Source organism: Myotis nattereri, assembly GCF_964212035.1.
Source record: "Myotis nattereri genome assembly, chromosome: 11".
NCBI lineage: Eukaryota > Metazoa > Chordata > Mammalia > Chiroptera > Vespertilionidae > Myotis > Myotis nattereri.
In genome coordinates, this window is record NC_138086.1 from 31581036 (window position 1) to 31600180 (window position 19145).

General features: G+C 40.2%; 1 protein-coding gene across 1 annotated transcript; it reads left to right on the forward strand.

Moving 5' to 3' along the window:
• Window positions 1–10880: 10880 nt before the first annotated feature.
• On the forward strand, window positions 10881–11825 carry OR9A4 (olfactory receptor family 9 subfamily A member 4; the record flags this gene model as incomplete). The annotated part of the gene is made up of 1 exon (XM_081101694.1): window positions 10881–11825. One exon carries the CDS (start codon window positions 10881–10883, stop codon window positions 11823–11825), a length of 945 nt encoding a protein of 314 aa, XP_080957820.1.
• Between the last annotated feature and the right edge of the window lie 7320 nt (window positions 11826–19145).

The window sequence follows — 19145 nt, forward strand, 5'->3', positions numbered from 1 at the left end:
ATGTGTGATAATGATTTCCTTATTATGTCAGAAAATAACCTTATTCAATATAAAGATTATTCTCAGTATTAGAAACATGGTAGATTCGTTAGACCTCTTACTTCCTTTATGAATCAGGGTGCAGATGAAGTAAGAATATGGGAAGCATAGTTATCCACCATACTGAATTCCTGAAAGCCATTTTAGGCCACTTTTGCAGAGGAGTAATGAATAGTTCACATAAGCAGTCTCCCTGCTATGCTCACCCTCAATCAGTCAGATAAGAAATTGAAGACAAGTCTCATCTTTGGATTTGAAGGGAGATACTATAAAACTAATTGATTTAAGACACTATAAAACTAACTGATTTAAGGTCCATTTGGCAAGTTAGTGTATTCAATTCACATTTCACCTCACATGCAAATACCATCCTAGAGTTTCTCACATGACATTACATATGCCCATGGCCTCTGACAAATCAAGAGAAAATGTAAGGGAACCAAAGAATATAAGGATCAATCTCACTAGGACAGATTTTCTCCCAATTTTCAAAATACCCTTTCTCCCAATTCTAATGGGATTTTGGAAGCTGAATTATTTGATCTAGCTTACCTAACAAGTTAATACAAAGCTTAAGATTCCTGAGGTTCTAACTCTCAGACTATCTTCAGCAGTAAGATCTGGAAGAACAGTCAATAAGGAAAAAGGTCTTTAGAAAATTAATGGCAAATAACTTTAAAATACTCCTTTAGTGAGGTCCTTCAGGTCTAAGGTTAAGAAAATACCTGCCTACTAGTGTCATAATAACATGTATTTTATATTAATCTAGATCTGAGACAGAGTTGTTTCTGTGTGATTCTGATGATGATGGGGTGATTTGTTTATCCTAAACCAATTTCCAAACCCAGAAGTCAAAAACTTTATCACTTTAGAAGAGGCGAGTAGGAATGAAAGGTTTGTGTGCTTGGCTTGTGATGGAGAAGAGGCCATGATTCAGAGGTTGGGAGAGTTGCAGCAAAGAGTCTATCAAGAGGAAATTCTGAATGATCTTGTGCCCTGATGTATTAGTATAAGTCGAGGGAAAATTCACACCATCTAAGAAGGAGATAATTGCTTTAAGTTATTACAAAGTTTTCAAAGTGAGTAAATAATTGGTCCCTTGGGTTTCAGTGCAAAGAAACTTTTCAGGTGGAGAAAAATATTTTTCCTGATTTAGAGATGCCTCCTGACATTTACAGATGTTCAAAGATGGAGAAATCTTTACCTACTGTCTAATGGCATTTGGAGATGTTAATGAAGGATTAAACAGCTGTCTGTTAACTAGAGAGTAACCTCTGTAAATTATGTTCCTATGATGTATGCATGTGAGTGCATACATGCAAGTGTAAACACACACACACACACACACACACACACAGGTGTAATTCACACTCCACTTCCTAGTGCAACATCAGCAGTCTTGAGTCAGAGGGCAGCCCTGCATTGAGATGTCTGTGTTACGTATTGTGAAAAAAGTTTCTTCTTCAATTATGGTGTCAATGGCATTGACGTTGGAAGTGACCTATCTTGGTTCCTTGCACTATTTAGGGGCAATTTATGCCTATTCCTTTTTCTACTTTCCTAATCTACTTTCCCTGACCCTTTTTCCAGGCTCTGTCTAGACCAAGAAAAGAGGGTATTTTCCAAGTCTCTGTGACCAGAGCTATTCATACCTCCTCTCTCCATGCTTCCTTACGCACGAGAGAGAGAGAGAGAGAGAGAGAGAGAGAGAGAGAGAGAGAGAGAGGTCAAAAGGTCAAAGGAGGAACCTCTCCTAAAGCTACTATTGGGGTTCAACCCCAGCAGGTGCTGGGGTTCCCAAAGGTGTGGACAGAGCCGGCAAAGAAGGAATAACGCGGAGACAGCATTCAGTTGATCGGCAGCCTAGCCAGGTTCTCTAGCCAGGATCTCCAGTCAGGTTCTGTGTTTTATTGTCTTGTTACATCTGTATTTACACCAGTTGATTTTAATCCTATCAATTTCTATTCCAAAGGTTAGGGCGTTTCTTATCTCCATTCCAGGGAGTAAAGATTATGTAGCTTAAGTGTGATTGTTCGTAGTTAAAGTGATTAACTACCCACCTGGCACTTAGTTAAGGGGTTTTATTCCGTCCCTAACTTCAGGGAAAAATCCCTACCTGGGGAAACAACCTTTCTTGGAGAGGTGACCTTGGTTAAAACACATAGTGCCAAGAAGGGGAGCAAACATATTAAGAACAGTATGCCATATACGCCAGGTCCCTTGAAACATATGCTGTGCAGATGTTTCTTCCCTGCAGCGACTGTGTCAAGCAGCAAAGATGGACTGGCTTCTGACAAGCTACTCTTTCTTCAACCCTTTCCCATTCCTCTCCACCAAAATGCAGCTCTAGTTCTCTAGTTCATAGCTCTGGTTCTCTCCAAATGGCACCACATCCACTATATATGTTTACCTAATAACTCCTATGTGCCCTTAGTCCACGGCTGAAACATAGGGGGTAAAGCATCAGGAGGATCAAGATTCCTGAAAACCAGAGAGTTGACCCTCACCCAGGATGTTATAGTAAAGGGAAAAGAAGAAGTAAGTAGCTTGACTTTCAGTTTAAAATGCTCAGTTGACCATTTATTTCTACTTGCTCCCCCAACCATACTAAAAGGCACTATAGGAGTACAAAAGAAGTTAACAAGGGCAAAGACAATAGGGAGGGGTGGAGGTAAAATTGATGATATTTTGCAAAACTTTTTTTATATGGAAAGCAGAGTGAAGTGTTTTCCAGAAAAATAAGACAATGAAATACAAACTAAGTTTGTGAAAAGGGGAAAACAAAAAAGAAGCAGGTCCATTCATCCAGTAGAACCATCGGGAGACTCAGCATGTGGAGGTGCCAGCCACCATAAGAAGTGTAAGGGTATTGGTGAAAAGTTTGTATACAGAGCCGTTAGGCACCAAGAGTCCCCTGCATTTTCTGTGTAGCTAAGGAAATACCTGTTTCACAAGTAGGGTGACCACTTGGCCAAGGATTGTCCCAGATTAAAACTGGGACAATCCTCAGTCATCTCTCAAGCCAGGACGTTCTTCACTCTGTCCACATTCCACCAACCCACCACAATAACCGGAGACAAGACTTTATTCCCTTTAAAAGTATTAAGTTGGGAAAGTTCTAGGTTTTAGGACTACAGATACAAAGTTTATAGCACAAGAAGAGTGAGGGAGAGAAAAATAAAAAACAATTACTAAAGGAAAGTCAAAGATAGATATACTTGAGAACTTTTACTATGAGAGAAATAAACAGAAAAAAAAGGAATTTTGAGAAAAACAGAGATCATATAGAGAAAACAAAACAAAAAAGACCTCTATAATGTTTATCTTTAGAAAATAGAACATAATACTACAGAAGAAGAAGATACTATGTAAAATACAAGTAGAATAAAGGGCTCCTAGAATATAATTTTAGGACTAGCAAAAGTAAATTTATACATAAGTTGACAAAAAAATGAAGAAATATCCACAAAAATATAAAAAATAAGCCCCAAAGTTGGAAAATTAGCAAGTTAAGAAATTTAAAGGATTAATTCAGGAATCCCATGTCTGAATATAAGAGATCCCTAAAGATAGAGTAAGGGAAACATAGGTAAACAAATTGTAAAAGAAAATATAAGAAAATCTTCCCGAACTGAAGGATTTGTCTCTGCAGTTAGAAGTCTCTAAGTACAAAGCACATGAACATATAAAAGAACACCCACAGCAAGACACCTTGCATCCAAAGGTGGGTAGTCTGGATGTTGGAAGGTTAAGATTCCGTGGCATAGTTATTGGGATGGATAATACTTTGTATTTAAGATTCAAGAGGGAAGACATTTAAACATCCATGAAACTCAGAAAGATAGAAATTGGACCATGGGCGAAAGTTACATTGTTAGTTTAAGGTTAGACATATAGTTCAACAGTTAAATATTAAGTTGGTAAGGCTCTGTTCACTATCCCTAGAAATTGTCAAGCTATATTTCAATGCCCATCAATTAATAATGTTATGGTGAAGATTCCCTCAATAGGTAACCTCTTCGGTGCCTTCTAATCTATAAGTTTTTTTTTGACTCAGTCACATAACTATCACATTTGGGAGAGTCATTCCTAAATGCTTCTCTGACATATGTCTCAGGACAAATGGACAAAAAAGTAAGAATAAAGGGCCTTAGATAATCACTAAGGTAGAATTTAGGACTATAAATGCAGATCTCTTACAGTTGCAAAATAGATGTTTTCTTCTCATAATTCCTTTAAAAGACATATGAATCTATATAGCAAAATTTATGATTCTGTATTTTGGGGATTATAGCACCTGTACATTTAATATATATAGCAATATCATAGTAGGGGCATAAGTGGAACTGTACCTTACATTTTATGTAGAGTGTTATAATATCAACACTTAGTAGCTTGTGATAATTCAAGAGTACATATTATAATCCCAGTAGCGAGCACTAAAATAATCCCCAAAGATATATATCTAAGTGCCATTAAAGGTATTGTAATTGGAAATAAAAATATTAATTAATCCAGAAAAAAAAGTAGAAAATGGAGCATAGAAGAACAGAACTATGACTAGGACAAAGTAAAAAGATAGAAAAATGATGCACCTAAATAAATTTTTAAAAAATCAATAATCATAGTATTTGTAAATGGACCAAACACTCCAATTAAAAGGCAGAGATTATCAGACCAACTCTATGATATCTGCATGTTATGTACTTAAAATATAAAGACAAACTGAAATTAAATTGTTATAACATGCAAACAATAACCTTTAAGAAACCTGGAGGTGTTCTGTAATATTAGAAATCGCAGACTTATGGCAAGAAATATTACAAGATGTAGAGACTTTCCAAATATTCCAGGATAGCCTCACATCTCAAGAGCCATATCTTACTGCTCAGGAGCCCAGGTATAGGGGACAGTTAGGTTCAGGGCCTCAGGGATGGTAGACTTAAAGCCCTTTTCGCCATGTGAGGTAGCAGTCACAGGTTCTGGGAAGTAGGGTGCAGATTTTGGGGGTGGGGGTGGGATGGGTGGGTATTAGCTACCACAATCTATAATTAAAAACTCTCACAAAGAAAATTCCTAACCTAGATGTGCTCACTAATGAAAACCTTCAAGCACTGCAGGAGGAAATAATACTAAGTTTTTCCATAAAATAGAAAAAAGGGACATATTTTCCTATTCATTTTGTGATAGCCAAAATGACCTTGATACCAAACCCTGAGAAAGACCTTATGAGAAAGGAAAATGACAGGCCAGTATCTCTCAAACATAGAAGTAAAAATAGAATAGTTAGCAAATAGAATTCAGCAATATGTAAAGAGGATCATATATTCCAGAATTTCCTCATAATGTTTTCCAGTCCATTTCCTCCCAGCTCCACAGCAATCACTTTGGGGCTTTTTAAAAACATAGATGAGATTACTTTTGCCTATTCTAGAGCATTAGATAATGGAGTTAGAACATATGCATTCTTTGGTGTCTGGCTTTTTTCATCCAGCACAATGTATATGAGTGAGATTCGTCTATATTGCATGGATTGGCAGTTTGTTACTTTTCATTGCTGAATAGTATTTCCTCATACTAATATGCAGTTGATTTTCATTACTCATGATAGTTACATCCTATAAAGTTGCTGAGTCTCTGTCACAACATTTTCATAAACACCTTACTTAATATATATTGTTGATTCATTAACATTGAACTCACAGCCAGCAGCACAATTACTCATGACTGAATGAAGCTTATCTGACACTTATCTAAGCTTGTTTTCTCCACAGGGCACATCCCAGCCTTGCTTTGAGAACACTCCATAGCACTTCAGCACTACACTTGGGAGCCACCTTGAATGGCAAAATCACCAACAAAAAGCGCAAAAATGCCAAAAACATGGTGCTGATTAGATAGCTAAAAAGATGCTTGTTGACAGTTGAGAGCTGAAACAAGCAGGCAGGTTAGCCTTCTTCAGCCTCAGGTGGAACACATGCATCCTATGCTCACATTTCTACTGCTCAGAGCATCCATGCCCATGTCAAAAGCGTGGCAAATGGAGATACAATTAAATTTTAACGAGCAGATGAATACACAAATATGGGATCCGTGATTAAAGAGGCCTGACCGTATCATTCTCTCGCTGATAGATATTTGTTTGGTGCCCATTGCTAGAATGAATTAAATTGCTATGAACATTCTAATAGAAGTCTTTGTGAAGACATATGCTTTTTTTTCCTTTTTTAAATTTATTTATTCAGTTTCTTTTTCTTATTGCTTAAAGTATTACAAAGAGTATTACATGGGTCTCCTTTTTTTTTCTCCCCTTGACATTCCCCCGGCCTCCCCTACCCCCCAGTGTCTTATGTCCATTGGTTATGCTTATATGCATACATCCAAGTCCTTTGGTTGATCTCTTACCCCCTCTTCCCGCCCCTCAACCCTCCCCAGTCTTCCCGCTGTAGTTTGACAGTCTGTGCGATGAAGACATATGCTTTTATTTTTCTTAGGTAAATACCTGGGAGTAGAATTGCTGGATCATAGGGTAGGGGTATATACTTAGCTTTAAAGAAATGTATGAACTTTTTCCAATGGGTTTTACTAGTTTACACCCCATCCTATGCCGGGGTTCTTGTTCCAGCACCAAGAAGGGTTCAGCAATCTGGAGAAGGCTGTGCGTAGATTAAATAAGAGTCCAGAGACGAAGCATAATTTTGAAAGGCATTTGGGGGTCAGAGGAGCCTAGTTTAAAGGAAACTAAGATCTAAGTTCTAAGGTCTCAGGTCTAAGGTCTCCTTGTCTCAGGACCCCCTGCTTTTTATTAACACAAATTGTCCTGAGGTGAGGCAGAGATATACACTTCAAAGGGTATACACAAGCATTGTCAGAATGGGGAAATTAGCCTACGGCTGTTCAGGTGTTTGGCCAGTAAGAGGCAATAACATGTAGATTAAGATGCCCTGAGCTATCTGGCAGCCAAGCAATAATCCCTTTTCAGGTTTGGGGAAATGCCCTCAGCCATTCCCAGATGCAGCCCTGCTGTCATGCTGGAATTGGTTTCCCGCAATACTACTTCTGAATTGTCTACTGGCGACTGTGGCCTTAGACAGCAGTAGTAGGACATTAGATAAACTGAACCATACCTTGAATTAGGGAAGTTGGTTCTATAATAAGGATTCTGAGAGGAAGAGTCCATCCTCTTTGGATTCCTCATTTGCCATCAGCCTGGCTTCACATTTCTCAAGCAGTCATCACATGACCCAACACAGCTGCTGAGAGGCTCCCAGGCAGATGCTAGGACAGAGGAGGCCTGGGCAGCTGGCAGCACAGTTCCCATGGGGATGAGGACCTCCGAGTCATTTCCTTACTTCACAGTGTACTCACTGACTCCTGATATGTTAGTGGCATTCTGGGATCTGCACAGGGTTAGCATTGAAAGGAAATTTTCTGCAAATCCCTGCAGAAGGCTAGGGGGATGGTCCCAATATAATCTCCTTTCAAGAGATTATAAATTGACACAACTTTTCAGAGGAGAATTTGGTAACTGAATAAATTTAATAGGAAGATATAACTATACAAATGCACAGGCTTACATGTGGAGATATTTATTGCAGCATCATTTATGCTGTGAAAAACAATGTTTATCAGCAGGCTACTCATTAAGTAAATGATGGCTTTTTCATAAGGTGAATATTTATTTAACAATAACTTGAAATGTGAGATATATATGGGTGCTCACATGGGAAGGTTTAATGCACACACACATATACATATAACAAAAAGAAAGTAACAGGACAATATCTCTACTAAAATTGCAAGTAAAGATTATTTCGAGATATGTTGTGTATGCACAGAAAACTTCTGTATGGACACAATAGAAAGTCCTGTTAGTGTACCTGTTGGAGATAGATCGGGAAAATCAGGCATTAGTGAGAAGGACGTTTGCATTTTGTTTTATATTCCTCTATACAATTTTAGTTTTTAACATGAATTGTGCTAATTTTATATAAAATGGAAATTGTTTTCTAAATGCAAATATTTTAAATGTTATTTTTCTATTTTATCTAGCACCCCAGCCACCCTCATTTTTATATCCTACTTTTTGGGGTCAGTTCAGTATGTGGGTTCTTCAGCCTTTTCCTCTCAATTCAAGCAGCTCAGGAAGATGCCCGGGTTGCATCTGAAGACCTAGATGGGAAAATATGGCTGAACAGCCGCAGCTGGAATGCATGCTTGTTGGAGAGTCTGGAATAGGCAGGGGCCTGAGCTGCTTGAGAGGTTGGTTTGGGTGGCAGATCCTCTATTTCTCTTACCAGGTTTCCCATAACTATGGTCAGAGAGTATCTGGTAGACGGAGAGCAGATCTCTGGGAAAGATGAGCTGAAAAACTTTTTGACAGAGGGTATTGGTGGCCTCTGGGTTTTGGATGTGTGCTTTGGTGTCTTCTGCTTGAGAGTCCAGTAGGCTCTGCAGGGCTAATTGGCATCAGGGAGAGTCACACGAGGCAGCAGGGGGCTGGCCATTTACCACCTGGACTGTTAGCTGATAACCAGGATTTGGGGTCCAGGAGGAAGGCAGCCTGGGCACTGAGAAACTCCTGGGTGGGAGACATCAAATTTGCCCGTTACAGAAACTTTTCCTCCTTCTAAAGTTTGATTAGCCTCGGGAGGGAGTAGTGAAAGTTTCTCTGGCTTTCCCTCAATGGCATCCCTAGGGTTTCTCTGAACTTGACAAATTTAGTTCCTCAGTGAATAACTCTCCTCGGGGACAGAGAGAAGGAAAGCAGGAGGGAGAGAGACAGAGGGAGACAACTGGGTTCCCCACAGCACTGTTGCCCCCCTCCCCCTCCGCCCCCGCCACAAGTGAAGACAGTAGGAGCTGTTCTGGCCCACAGAGCAAGCTCTGCAGTAGCCAGGCAGCAGGTAGCCTGGGCTGATCCCTGGAGAGCCGTGCACCTTTCCAGGCAAGTCCCCTTCTCTGGAGGTGAGTGTCTCCCAAGGGTTCCTCTCCGTGAAAGTCAGAGTAGGAGCGGCTCAGGATGGGCAGTTCTTGGATTTGTTATTGTTCAGCACAAGGACACCTAGAGCGTGAGGCATGGACTAAAGGAGCTGCAGAGTGGATGACATATATCAGGTTCCTTCCCCACAGCAGCGGGCAGACTCTGCCCTTCTCAGTGCTGCTAATGAACATAGCTCTCTGCCACCACTCAGTGCCCTGCTCTCTCCCTCCTCCCTTTTTCTTTTATGTCTGCCATTTTGTAAGTGATCTCCAGGCAGGGACCACAGATTGACCAGACAATGCCTTAGTGAGGAGTGAAAAGAGCACCCTTTCCTCTAACAGGAGAGAAAGCAGGTCAGGATGGATACCCTTTGTTTATCCATTGACTCGTTTGTGATTCATTCACTGATTTATTTATTGAATAAACATGAAAACAGTGCATACTCTGTTCTTGGCACTGGAGATGTGACAATGAATAAGAAAGACAAAGAAACTCCCTTAAGGTACTTCAATTTCAACTGTTGATGAAAGCCAATGAGCAGAAAATACAGCCTCATGAGCGATCCAATATGAGTAAGTGCATGTGCTGTTTTAGAGAGGATGCCTGGGGAAGTGCCCATGGACTGGAGACATTCGATCAGTGACCTGGGTGTGGTGAGGGAAGGAGCCCAGAGATCCCAAGTCAGTGCGATTCATTTGGTGTTTTGTTGACACTTTCCCTCATTTGTAGGTCTTTGACGAAAATGGATGAGCAGATATTCTCTGGAGACTTTTCCAAGCTTCTCTGTGGGACTCAGATCATGCCTGGTTGGTGATCAGGAAAGCTTGCCCAGGACAGTAAGCCTGTCTCCTTGCCGGAACTAGAGATGTGAGACCATGTTGCCTCTAAACTCTAGCTGCTTTCTTGTCTCCTGCTCCCAGGATGGAGGGCATGCTGGACAGATGGGAGTTGGGGATCAAAGTCCAAGCCTCCTCTGCACTCCTCTGGACCCCGACTCCCTCTGTCATCTGGTGGCAAGAGGGATCATAATCTCAGAGCTAGAGGTCACCAGCTGGGAGCTGGTGATACTCTTCCTACTTGGAGGAGGCGCATTCACTGAAGTGAGAGGTGGAGGATGGCTTTATACCATAAAAATAAGGAGAAAGAAGTGGATAATCCATTCCAGGGAGTCAGCTCCCCAGAAGTCAGGGCAAGACTCAATACTGTGTCTCAAAATAATTCTTAGGATAATGTCCTGAGTAGAACCCACCTCCCTGTCAGCAGCCCTACTAACAGGCAGAAATGATGATAAAGAAGAGTGCAGTGAAAACATTAGGTGAACAGAAGGCAAATGGAGCCTACGTTTAAAGGAAACACAGGAAAGAAGTAATCAAGTCTGGTGGGATTGGCTAGGAAGACTTCCTTGTAACTGCTGAGATGCAGCAGTTTGGCAGGGCATGGACATATCAGGTACAGAAGGGTGACTTAGGGCATTCAGGATGGAAGGAATGGTGGTAAAAATGAGCACCTATGCTCAGGGAACTAGACAGGTGGGAGGTTAGAGCAGAGTTGGAGGTAGGATGTCTAGTGAATTAAGGGACAGGGTGCATATTGGGGTGGGTAGGTTTTTATGCCTGGGATATGGTATTGGTGACTTTGTTCATCTTCTTGGACATATACATCTGTCTTCATATATTATATGTTTCTCATAAAACATTTAGCATCAATCTTATACAAAGAATAGTAGGAAATGAGCCCACTTGATCATGATGGGGAGCCTAAGAGCAGAGGAAATGTTTTCTGAAGTCTTTTGAAATTGTGAACATGTTTTCTCTCTCTTTTTCTCTAGATTTCATAAAGAGCAACAACACAGGACTAAATGTTGAAGAATTACTCTAGTGCCATTGATTTTTATCTCCTTGGTTTCTATGGCTCCAAAGAACGACACAATATCCTCTTTGCTGTCTTCCTCTTTCTCTATTCAGTGACATTAATGGGAAACATAGTCATCATTGTGACTGTCTGTGTTGATAAACGTCTGCAGTCCCCCATGTATTTTTTCCTTGGCCACCTCTCTGTCCTAGAGATCCTGATCACATCTGTTGCTGTTCCCTTGATGCTCTGGGGCTTGTTGCTCCCTGGGATGCAGGCTATATCTTTGACTGCCTGTGGTGCACAACTGTACTTGTACCTTTCTTTGGGCACGTCGGAGTTGGTATTACTGGGAGTGATGGCTGTGGACCGTTATGTGGCTGTCTGTAACCCTTTGAGATACAACATCATTATGAACAGCCACACCTGCATCTGGGTGGTAATTATGTCATGGGTGTTTGGGTTCCTTTTTCAAATCTGGCCAGTTTATGCCACGTTTCAGCTGACCTTCTGCAAATCGAATGTGTTAGACCATTTTTATTGTGACCGAGGGCAGCTACTCAGACTATCCTGTGATGACAGCCTTTTCACAGAGCTTATTCTTTTTTTAATGGCTGTCTTCATTATTGTTGGTTCTTTGATCCCTACAATTGTCTCCTACACTTATATCATCTCCACCATCCTCAAGATCCCCTCAGCCTCTGGCCGGAGGAAAGCCTTTTCCACATGTGCCTCCCACTTCACCGTTGTTGTGATTGGCTATGGCACCTGCCTGTTCCTCTATGTGAAACCCAAGCAAACACAGGCAGCTGAATACAACAGGGTAGCATCAGTGATGGTTTTAGTAGTGACTCCTTTTCTGAACCCATTTATCTTCACCCTCCGGAATGACAAATTCATAGAGGCCTTTCGAGATGTCATGAAACGCTGCTGTCACCTCCTCAAGGGTTAGTTCTGTCCTAAAGACAATCATGGACTCATCATCATGGAACCGAGTAATCTGAAAGCCCTAATTCAAATTTGAAATGATCCTTTTCATCAACAAATAGTTTGTAATCTACAAGGGAATTTTAAGAAACTGGAAGTGTTCCATTTTGTAACTGGATGGTTCCTATATGTGAGTTCACTTTATTAACTTTTAAGTGCAATGAATACATTTATCTATACTTCTGTAGTTATATGTCTTACAATATAAATTTGACAAATGTAGATATACAAAATGTGTGTGATTTTTTTTAGAACAATCAGATCTTTGTCTGGAAAATGCAAAGAAAAGGATACTTCATTTTCTGTCAGCTGACCTAAATGTTTGATTCTAAGGGCTGGAGTCATCTTCGCCTATATTGTCCTATGATTTCATGATCTCACTGCCTAAAGGTCCCTCTTTTACTTCTCTGCATGATCCCAAGTCCAGCCTCAGGCTTCAACCATTTCTTGAGGTTTCTGCCCCAAGGTCCAACAGTGACAGTACCTCCCTGTAGATTTTCTTGACTGGCAGTAGTGAGAGTGAACTCACTCCACAGCCCTGACCTCTTACTAACCTCAGGGCTGGATGATGATACAGACACTTCAGGGTGTGGAGGGAAGGTCTTGAAAGAGACATTTTCTTGCCTGGCATCACTCATATCATCATGCTAGCCCCAAATGTGGAAGGGCAGTGGGGCTGTATTCTTGGTGCTAAAGTAACAAGGGAGAGTTGAACTTACTATGCCCCTGGCTGAGGGAGGTTGCATGGAGGGCAGAAAACAGGCATCCTTTCACATTGTTCCACCCTGACATGGAGCATTTCATCTCCTTTCTCTGTTAACTACATTTCTATATTCCTTTCTCCCCTCCCCTCCCTCACAATGACCAGGTTTACCAAACTGTCTTCCAGCTCTACACAGCTCCATAATTTGTATGTCTCAGTTTCCATATTGTTCCATCCCAGTTTCTGTTACACCACTCTTGTCTATCAATATTTCTGCCATTTTTATGTTGCCAAGTAGGTGACAAAAGACTGTGCACATAAGACAGCCTTCCCAACATTATAAATATATGAGATGACCTCACCGAGGTGGTGAGGAAAAAGGGAAGTGACTTTGAAAAGCAGTGTTTAGACTGGAGTCTACAAGACTAAGTTAGGAAAAGGAACCATGCCCAATCATAGTACTCTTGTCAGTAAAGTCGTTTCTCACTGGGGGGATGAGTTAACAAATCTGAAATTGCTGGATGTGTATACTACAGCTGAGCAAATAAATAAAGGATGGCAGCTGGTAGGGCCTGGGTCTTTCACCGTGGATAGGAAAGTTACAGATGAGCAAGGAGAGAAGGCTAGAATAAGGCATCTAGTAGTAGATTACTAGTAGTGTTGGAGATATCAATATGCATCATATTTAGGTGAATATATGTATACATGTGGTTAGATCAATTTGTGATATAAATAAATAATATTAAAAAAGACTCTTCTTTTTCAAAACTGTTTTGGTTATTCTATTACCATTCTCTTTCCATGTAAATTTTGGAATCATTTTGTATATATCTACAACAAAGCTTGCTGGGATATTGATTGGGACACTGCTGAATCTATAGTGAAATCCCCAAGGAATATACTCTCTCAATTAATGTATGATTGTAAATTTTCTGCCTGACCATTGTGTTGAGTAGGGGCTCTTTGATGGTAGAAGGTCAATCTTTCCTCTGTCTCTCATATCTGTAATCTATGTCTCATTTTAAATGAAGGCATATTTGTCTTTCCTCTGTGACATTAGGCTTGCTCCTGATTCTCTCATCAGCATGTACTTGTGGCTTTACTTTCATATTTTCTATCTTTCTGTTGTCATGATACCAGTGTACCAAGTTGTCTCATAGCTTTGCAACTCCTAAGAAGTCCTATACCTTTATCAGGTCATCCTAGTAGGTTAGAATCCTCATCCGCTATACCCTCAGCCTCTGTCCTTGCCATCCTAAGAGCCTATATTGTTTTTGAACACTGTGCCTGACGTCATGTGCCCCACTCAGCTACACCACAAGTGGTTAGCAACTGTAAGCTCTGAATCAGAGCAGTCAACCCAACCCTGGGGATTTTCCCATTCATGTGCCATACCTGAACACTTACTTTTATACCCACGTATTTATATAATTTACTATTAATAACTCTTAAGACTTTGTAATAAAAGAGAACAGCATTATCCACAATCATAACAGCATTATTCACAATTGTCAAAAAGTGGAAATAACCCAAAAGTCTCTTGACTGATGAATGTATAAACAAAATGTTGTATATGCTTACGATGGAATATTATTTAGGCTTAAAAAGTGATAAAATTCTGATACATGCTACAACATGGATGAATATCATAAACATTATGCTAAGTAAAATAAGATAGATGCATAAGGATGGCTATTGCATGATTCCGCTTATATGTGGTAACTAGAATAGAGACAGAAAGTAAAAAGATGAGTATCAAGGGTGTGAGGAAGGGGACAATGGGAGTTATTAAGTAATAGGTACAGAGTGCCAGCTTGGGATGATTAAAATGTTCTGGAGATGGATAGTGATGATGGTTATTCAACAATGTGAATGTACTTAATGCCACAGAACTGTACACTTAAAATTGTTAAAATGGTAAATTTTATGTTAAGCATTTTTACCACAATAAAAAAGAAAAAATATCAAATAATTCTAAATGATTCATATAGTGATAACCAGTGATAATCCATAACCAGAGGCAGCTATGTTCAACTACTTCTGCTGGTACATATTTATAAACAATATACTTATACAGGTATTGCTCGAATTCTCAATTTGTTTTTTCTTTCATAAAGATTTGCCTACTTAAAAAATTTCCTTGAACTTTCACCCTCTCTTTTTTCCCATCACATGCCCCTACAGATATCATAAACTGAACAATGATTTTTCCTTATGTCTTATGCTCTCTAGATCTTCTTTTCTGGTTTGATTTCAAGTTTTATTTTCTTTTTAAAAAATCTTTATTATTGAGATTTTTACAGTTATTATGCCCATCTTTTTTCCCCTCATAGCTCCTCTCCACCTGGTTCCCACCCTGCCCCAGGTCCTCACCACCATATTATCTGTGTCCATAGGTAATGCATACATGCATATAAGATCTTTGCCTAATCTCTCCCCCCAACACACACCTTTCCCTCTGAGAATTGTCAGTTTGTTCCATTTCCATGCCCCTGATTCTATCCCATTCACCAGTTTATTCTGTTCATCAGATTTTTTATTCTTTGATTTTTAGATTCACTTGTTGATAGATATGTATTTGTTGCCACTTTTTTGTTCATATTTTTTATCTTTATCTTTTTCTTCTTCTTCCTCTTCTTAAAGAATACCCTTCAGCATTTCATATAATACTGGTTTGGCGGTGATGAACTCCTTTAGCTTGTTATCTGTGAAGCTCTTTATCTGACCTTTAATTCTAAATGATAGCTTTGCTGAGTAGAGTAATTTTGGTTGTAGGTTCTTGCTATTCATCACTTTGAATATCTTTGCCACTCCATTCTGGTCTGCATCGTTTCTGTTGAGAAATCAGCTGACAGTCATATGAGATATTGGTAGACTCTCTTTTTATCACTGGCGGTGATACAAGAAAAAGAACTTGCCTTCAAGGTACTTCTTTCTAATGTGGGATTTTGATGATAAATGAATAATCAAGTAAATGTATAACTTGATTTGAGATATTGATGAGAGCCAATAGAAAGAAAAATACAGTCTAAAAGAGTTAGTGAAATTGTCCATGTATTGCATTAGAAGGGATGAGTGGAAAAGGGCCCAAGAAGAGAAGATATTTAAGTGAAAATCTGCATGGCCATTACTCAAGGTCAAGGGAAGGAGCCTAGACACCCTAAGGAACTCCATGTGATCTATTTTGGTGTCTTCTAATATTTTTCCGTATCCCAGGGCTCTGGAGAAAATGGAATGTCACAAACAAGCAGGTAGGCTATTTGGAATTTTCCAAGTTGCTCTATGAGATGGAGACGATGGCAGTTTGGTTAGAGGCACAAACTGCCTAGGTCTTGTCTCCCCTGCTGGAATTATAGACTTGAGAATGTGAAGGATGTTGCCTCTATAGCAACTGTTTTCTTATATTCTAGCCCCAGGGTAGAGACCATACAGAACAGATGGAAGTTCCTTCTGGACCCCACTTCTCTGTTGTCATCTGGGGACCAGAGGCATCAAAATCTCAGAGCTGGAGGAAATGAGAAATCTCAGAGCTTTATTGAATGAGAGGTGGAGGATGGCTTTCATCATAACAATAATGGAAAGAGCTGGGTAATCCACTCCAGGGAGCCAGCAAGTTAGGGAAAGACTCATTACTTTGTCTCAGAATAGCTCTTTTCTTGTGATGGTGTCTTGGTTAGACCCCACTTCCCAACAACAACCCCAAACTGATAAATATAACTGGAGAAAAAAAACTTTAGAATACAATGCAAATAGAGCCTTGTCTTGGAGGATACAAAGGAAAGAAATAACCATATCTGGGTGGGGTTGGTTAGGGATACTTTCTTGTAACTGTTCAAAAGTATTTTGCAGAGCATTGCATAACAAGCATAGAAGACAGTTAAGGCCGTTGAGGATAGAAGGGTGGTGGTAAAAATGAGCAGGGAAGTAGACAGGATGGTAGGTCAGAGCAGTTGGAGACAGGATGTCCTGTGAATTGAGAGACAAGGGTGCATGCTGGGATGGGGGCAGGATTCTCATGCCCTAAGGCTTTTACATGGGGAAACTCTTATGGATTCTAGAATAAACTGAAATGTACTTACTTATCTTTGGCACTGCATCTTGTCATCATCAAATAGTCTATGTGCAACAGAAGTCTTATCTTTTAAGTCATGGCCATGGTTTTTAATGTGGTTGCTTATTAACTTGAAAATTTACTTTATTATCTCAAAAAATTCATTTTATTATCTTAAAATCCAATTTGTTATATATACATATACAGGGTGGGGCAAAAGCAGGTTCACAGTTGTTTGTATGGAAAATAATACAATAATTAGTAAATAATAATACAAGAATAAACTCTTTGTTTTGCATACTCACAACTGTAAACTACTTTTGCTCTACTCTGTGTGTGCGCACACACATATGCTTTTTCAAGTTATGAGATATTTCACAGTAAAACGTTTAAAAACTAAATGTAAAAATAATATATGCAATATTTAGATTTCTAAACAGAAAAGGCTAGACAAAATATTCTCCAACCGAAGAATTGAATGACTACTTAATTCTAGGTTTCGAATCATTTTCCCATAATGTGTCCTGTGCTTTGTGTCCTACATGTAAAGCTCTCTATTCCTTTTCTCGCTCAAACATATTTCGTTGGTTTTCTTTCCCAAAGTCCTGTTGCCTCATTTCTTCTCTGCATTGTATAGAGAAGGAACTCATTCCACAATTCTGGGCACCTTTGCAATCCCAGGGTGGTTTGACTTTTACATACAGACACATCTCTTAAGTCGTGAACTTTCTGAGGAAGAGATAGGTAAGGAGCTATTCTCTCACTTGACAGGCCCCAGATCATGCTGCCTGTCACAAAGGAGGTGGGGCAACAGAGCTGCTGCGTGGGGCTGAAGTGACAAACCAAGCTGGCTCCCAGACTGAGAAGAAGTGCCTTTCCCACATTCTCCAGCCCTTTCATGGTCCGTGACACCACCCTCTGCTGCTTCCTGTCCCCGTCATTTGTTTGTCCTCTCCTGCCCACGTTCTCTCCTGATTCCTCTTTATAGGCTTTGTCTGTGGCTCTGATTTTCCACTGTATTTCTTAGTTCTCCTTTTCCTGTGCTCCTCCCATCCCCCAAGTTTACGGTGCTATTATCCAGCTCTTCACTGAGCTGTTCTCATGCCTCATTTCCTGCATTTCCCAACCTTGCCCTCCCCCTAGTCTGTCCCACTCTGTTCCAGCCACTGTTTCCATTGCTTATGTCATAAGCACAGTTTCATCTGCTACAACATTTTTGTAATATAAGTAATTGAATGGGATATCAGGTAGCTGGTTAAAAAAATTATGTTTATCTGTACAATGAAATGTTATGTAGCTGTGAAAAGAATAAAGAAGCTCTTTTTTTCAATGGTTAGAAATGATCTCCAAGCCATATTGGTAAGTGAGAAAAGGAAAGTACATTGAATTTCAGTATTCAGCCTTTTGTGTAAGGACGGAGTAGAAAAGAATGTACAGTAAGTCCTCACTTAATGTTGTTGATAGGTCCATGGAACAGTGGCAAAATGATGTAGTATAAAGCCAGTTTTGCCATAAGTGAATTGATATAAATTAGAGTTAAGTTCCTATGGCAACATTGTAACAAATTGCCCAGGACCTGCTGCATATTTATATTTATACTAGAGGCCCGGTGCACGAATTCATGCACGGGTGGGGTCCGGGTGTGGGGGGACACAATCAGCCCTTCGGGGCAGGCGGTAAAATGCCTTTGCTGGCCTGGGATCTGGATCTGTCCCACTGACATTTGTGCCAGTTGTTGGAAGTCACCTGGCAGCCACTTTTTTGTTGTTTCTTCCTTGTGGAGTATCTAGAGAGGGGAAGCGGCCATGGTGCCCAAGGCTGACTTCCAGGAGGCCTGTGGCGCTGTTGGGATCATGCCAGTGGTGCTGGTCCATGGGTGCTTGGCCTGTTCTCCAGAGATTGGACCTGCAGGATTACTGAGGGAGGGAGTGGCTGCTGCCAGGCTGGCGGGCTACTGTGACTGGTCGGTCAGCTGAGCAGCACTCCCTCTGTGGGAGTGCACTAACTACCAGGGGACAGCTCCTGCATTGAACGCCTGCCCCCCTGGTGGTCAGTGCATGTCATAGTGACCGGTCAACTGGTTTTTCTGGTTGTTCGGATTGGGTTGGTTGTTTGGTCGTAACAGTCACTTAGGCTTTTATATATATAGATTTGCTTGTTAACAGCATGATAAGGAACTAATAGGTGGTTGCCTATGGGATTGTGGTAGGGGGATGGGCACAAAGAATGGGGAAGGGAGCAAGACTGTTCACTGCATGCCTTTTAAGATTTTTTTTTTATTATTTGTGTAATCATGTGTGTATTGCCTATAAAAATAAAATAATTGCATTTATTTTGTGTCTTAGGGATGTAGTAATTCAGCCTCTCACCCTTTTTAATTTATGAATTTATGTATTTATTTCTTCTATTATACAGGAATACCTGCTTATTTACATACACATATTTCTCTAACTGGAAGACACTTGGTAAATGGAGCTACCTGTTAAATCAAAATATTTTAGGAAATATTTTTAGTTTTTAACATAAAAGTT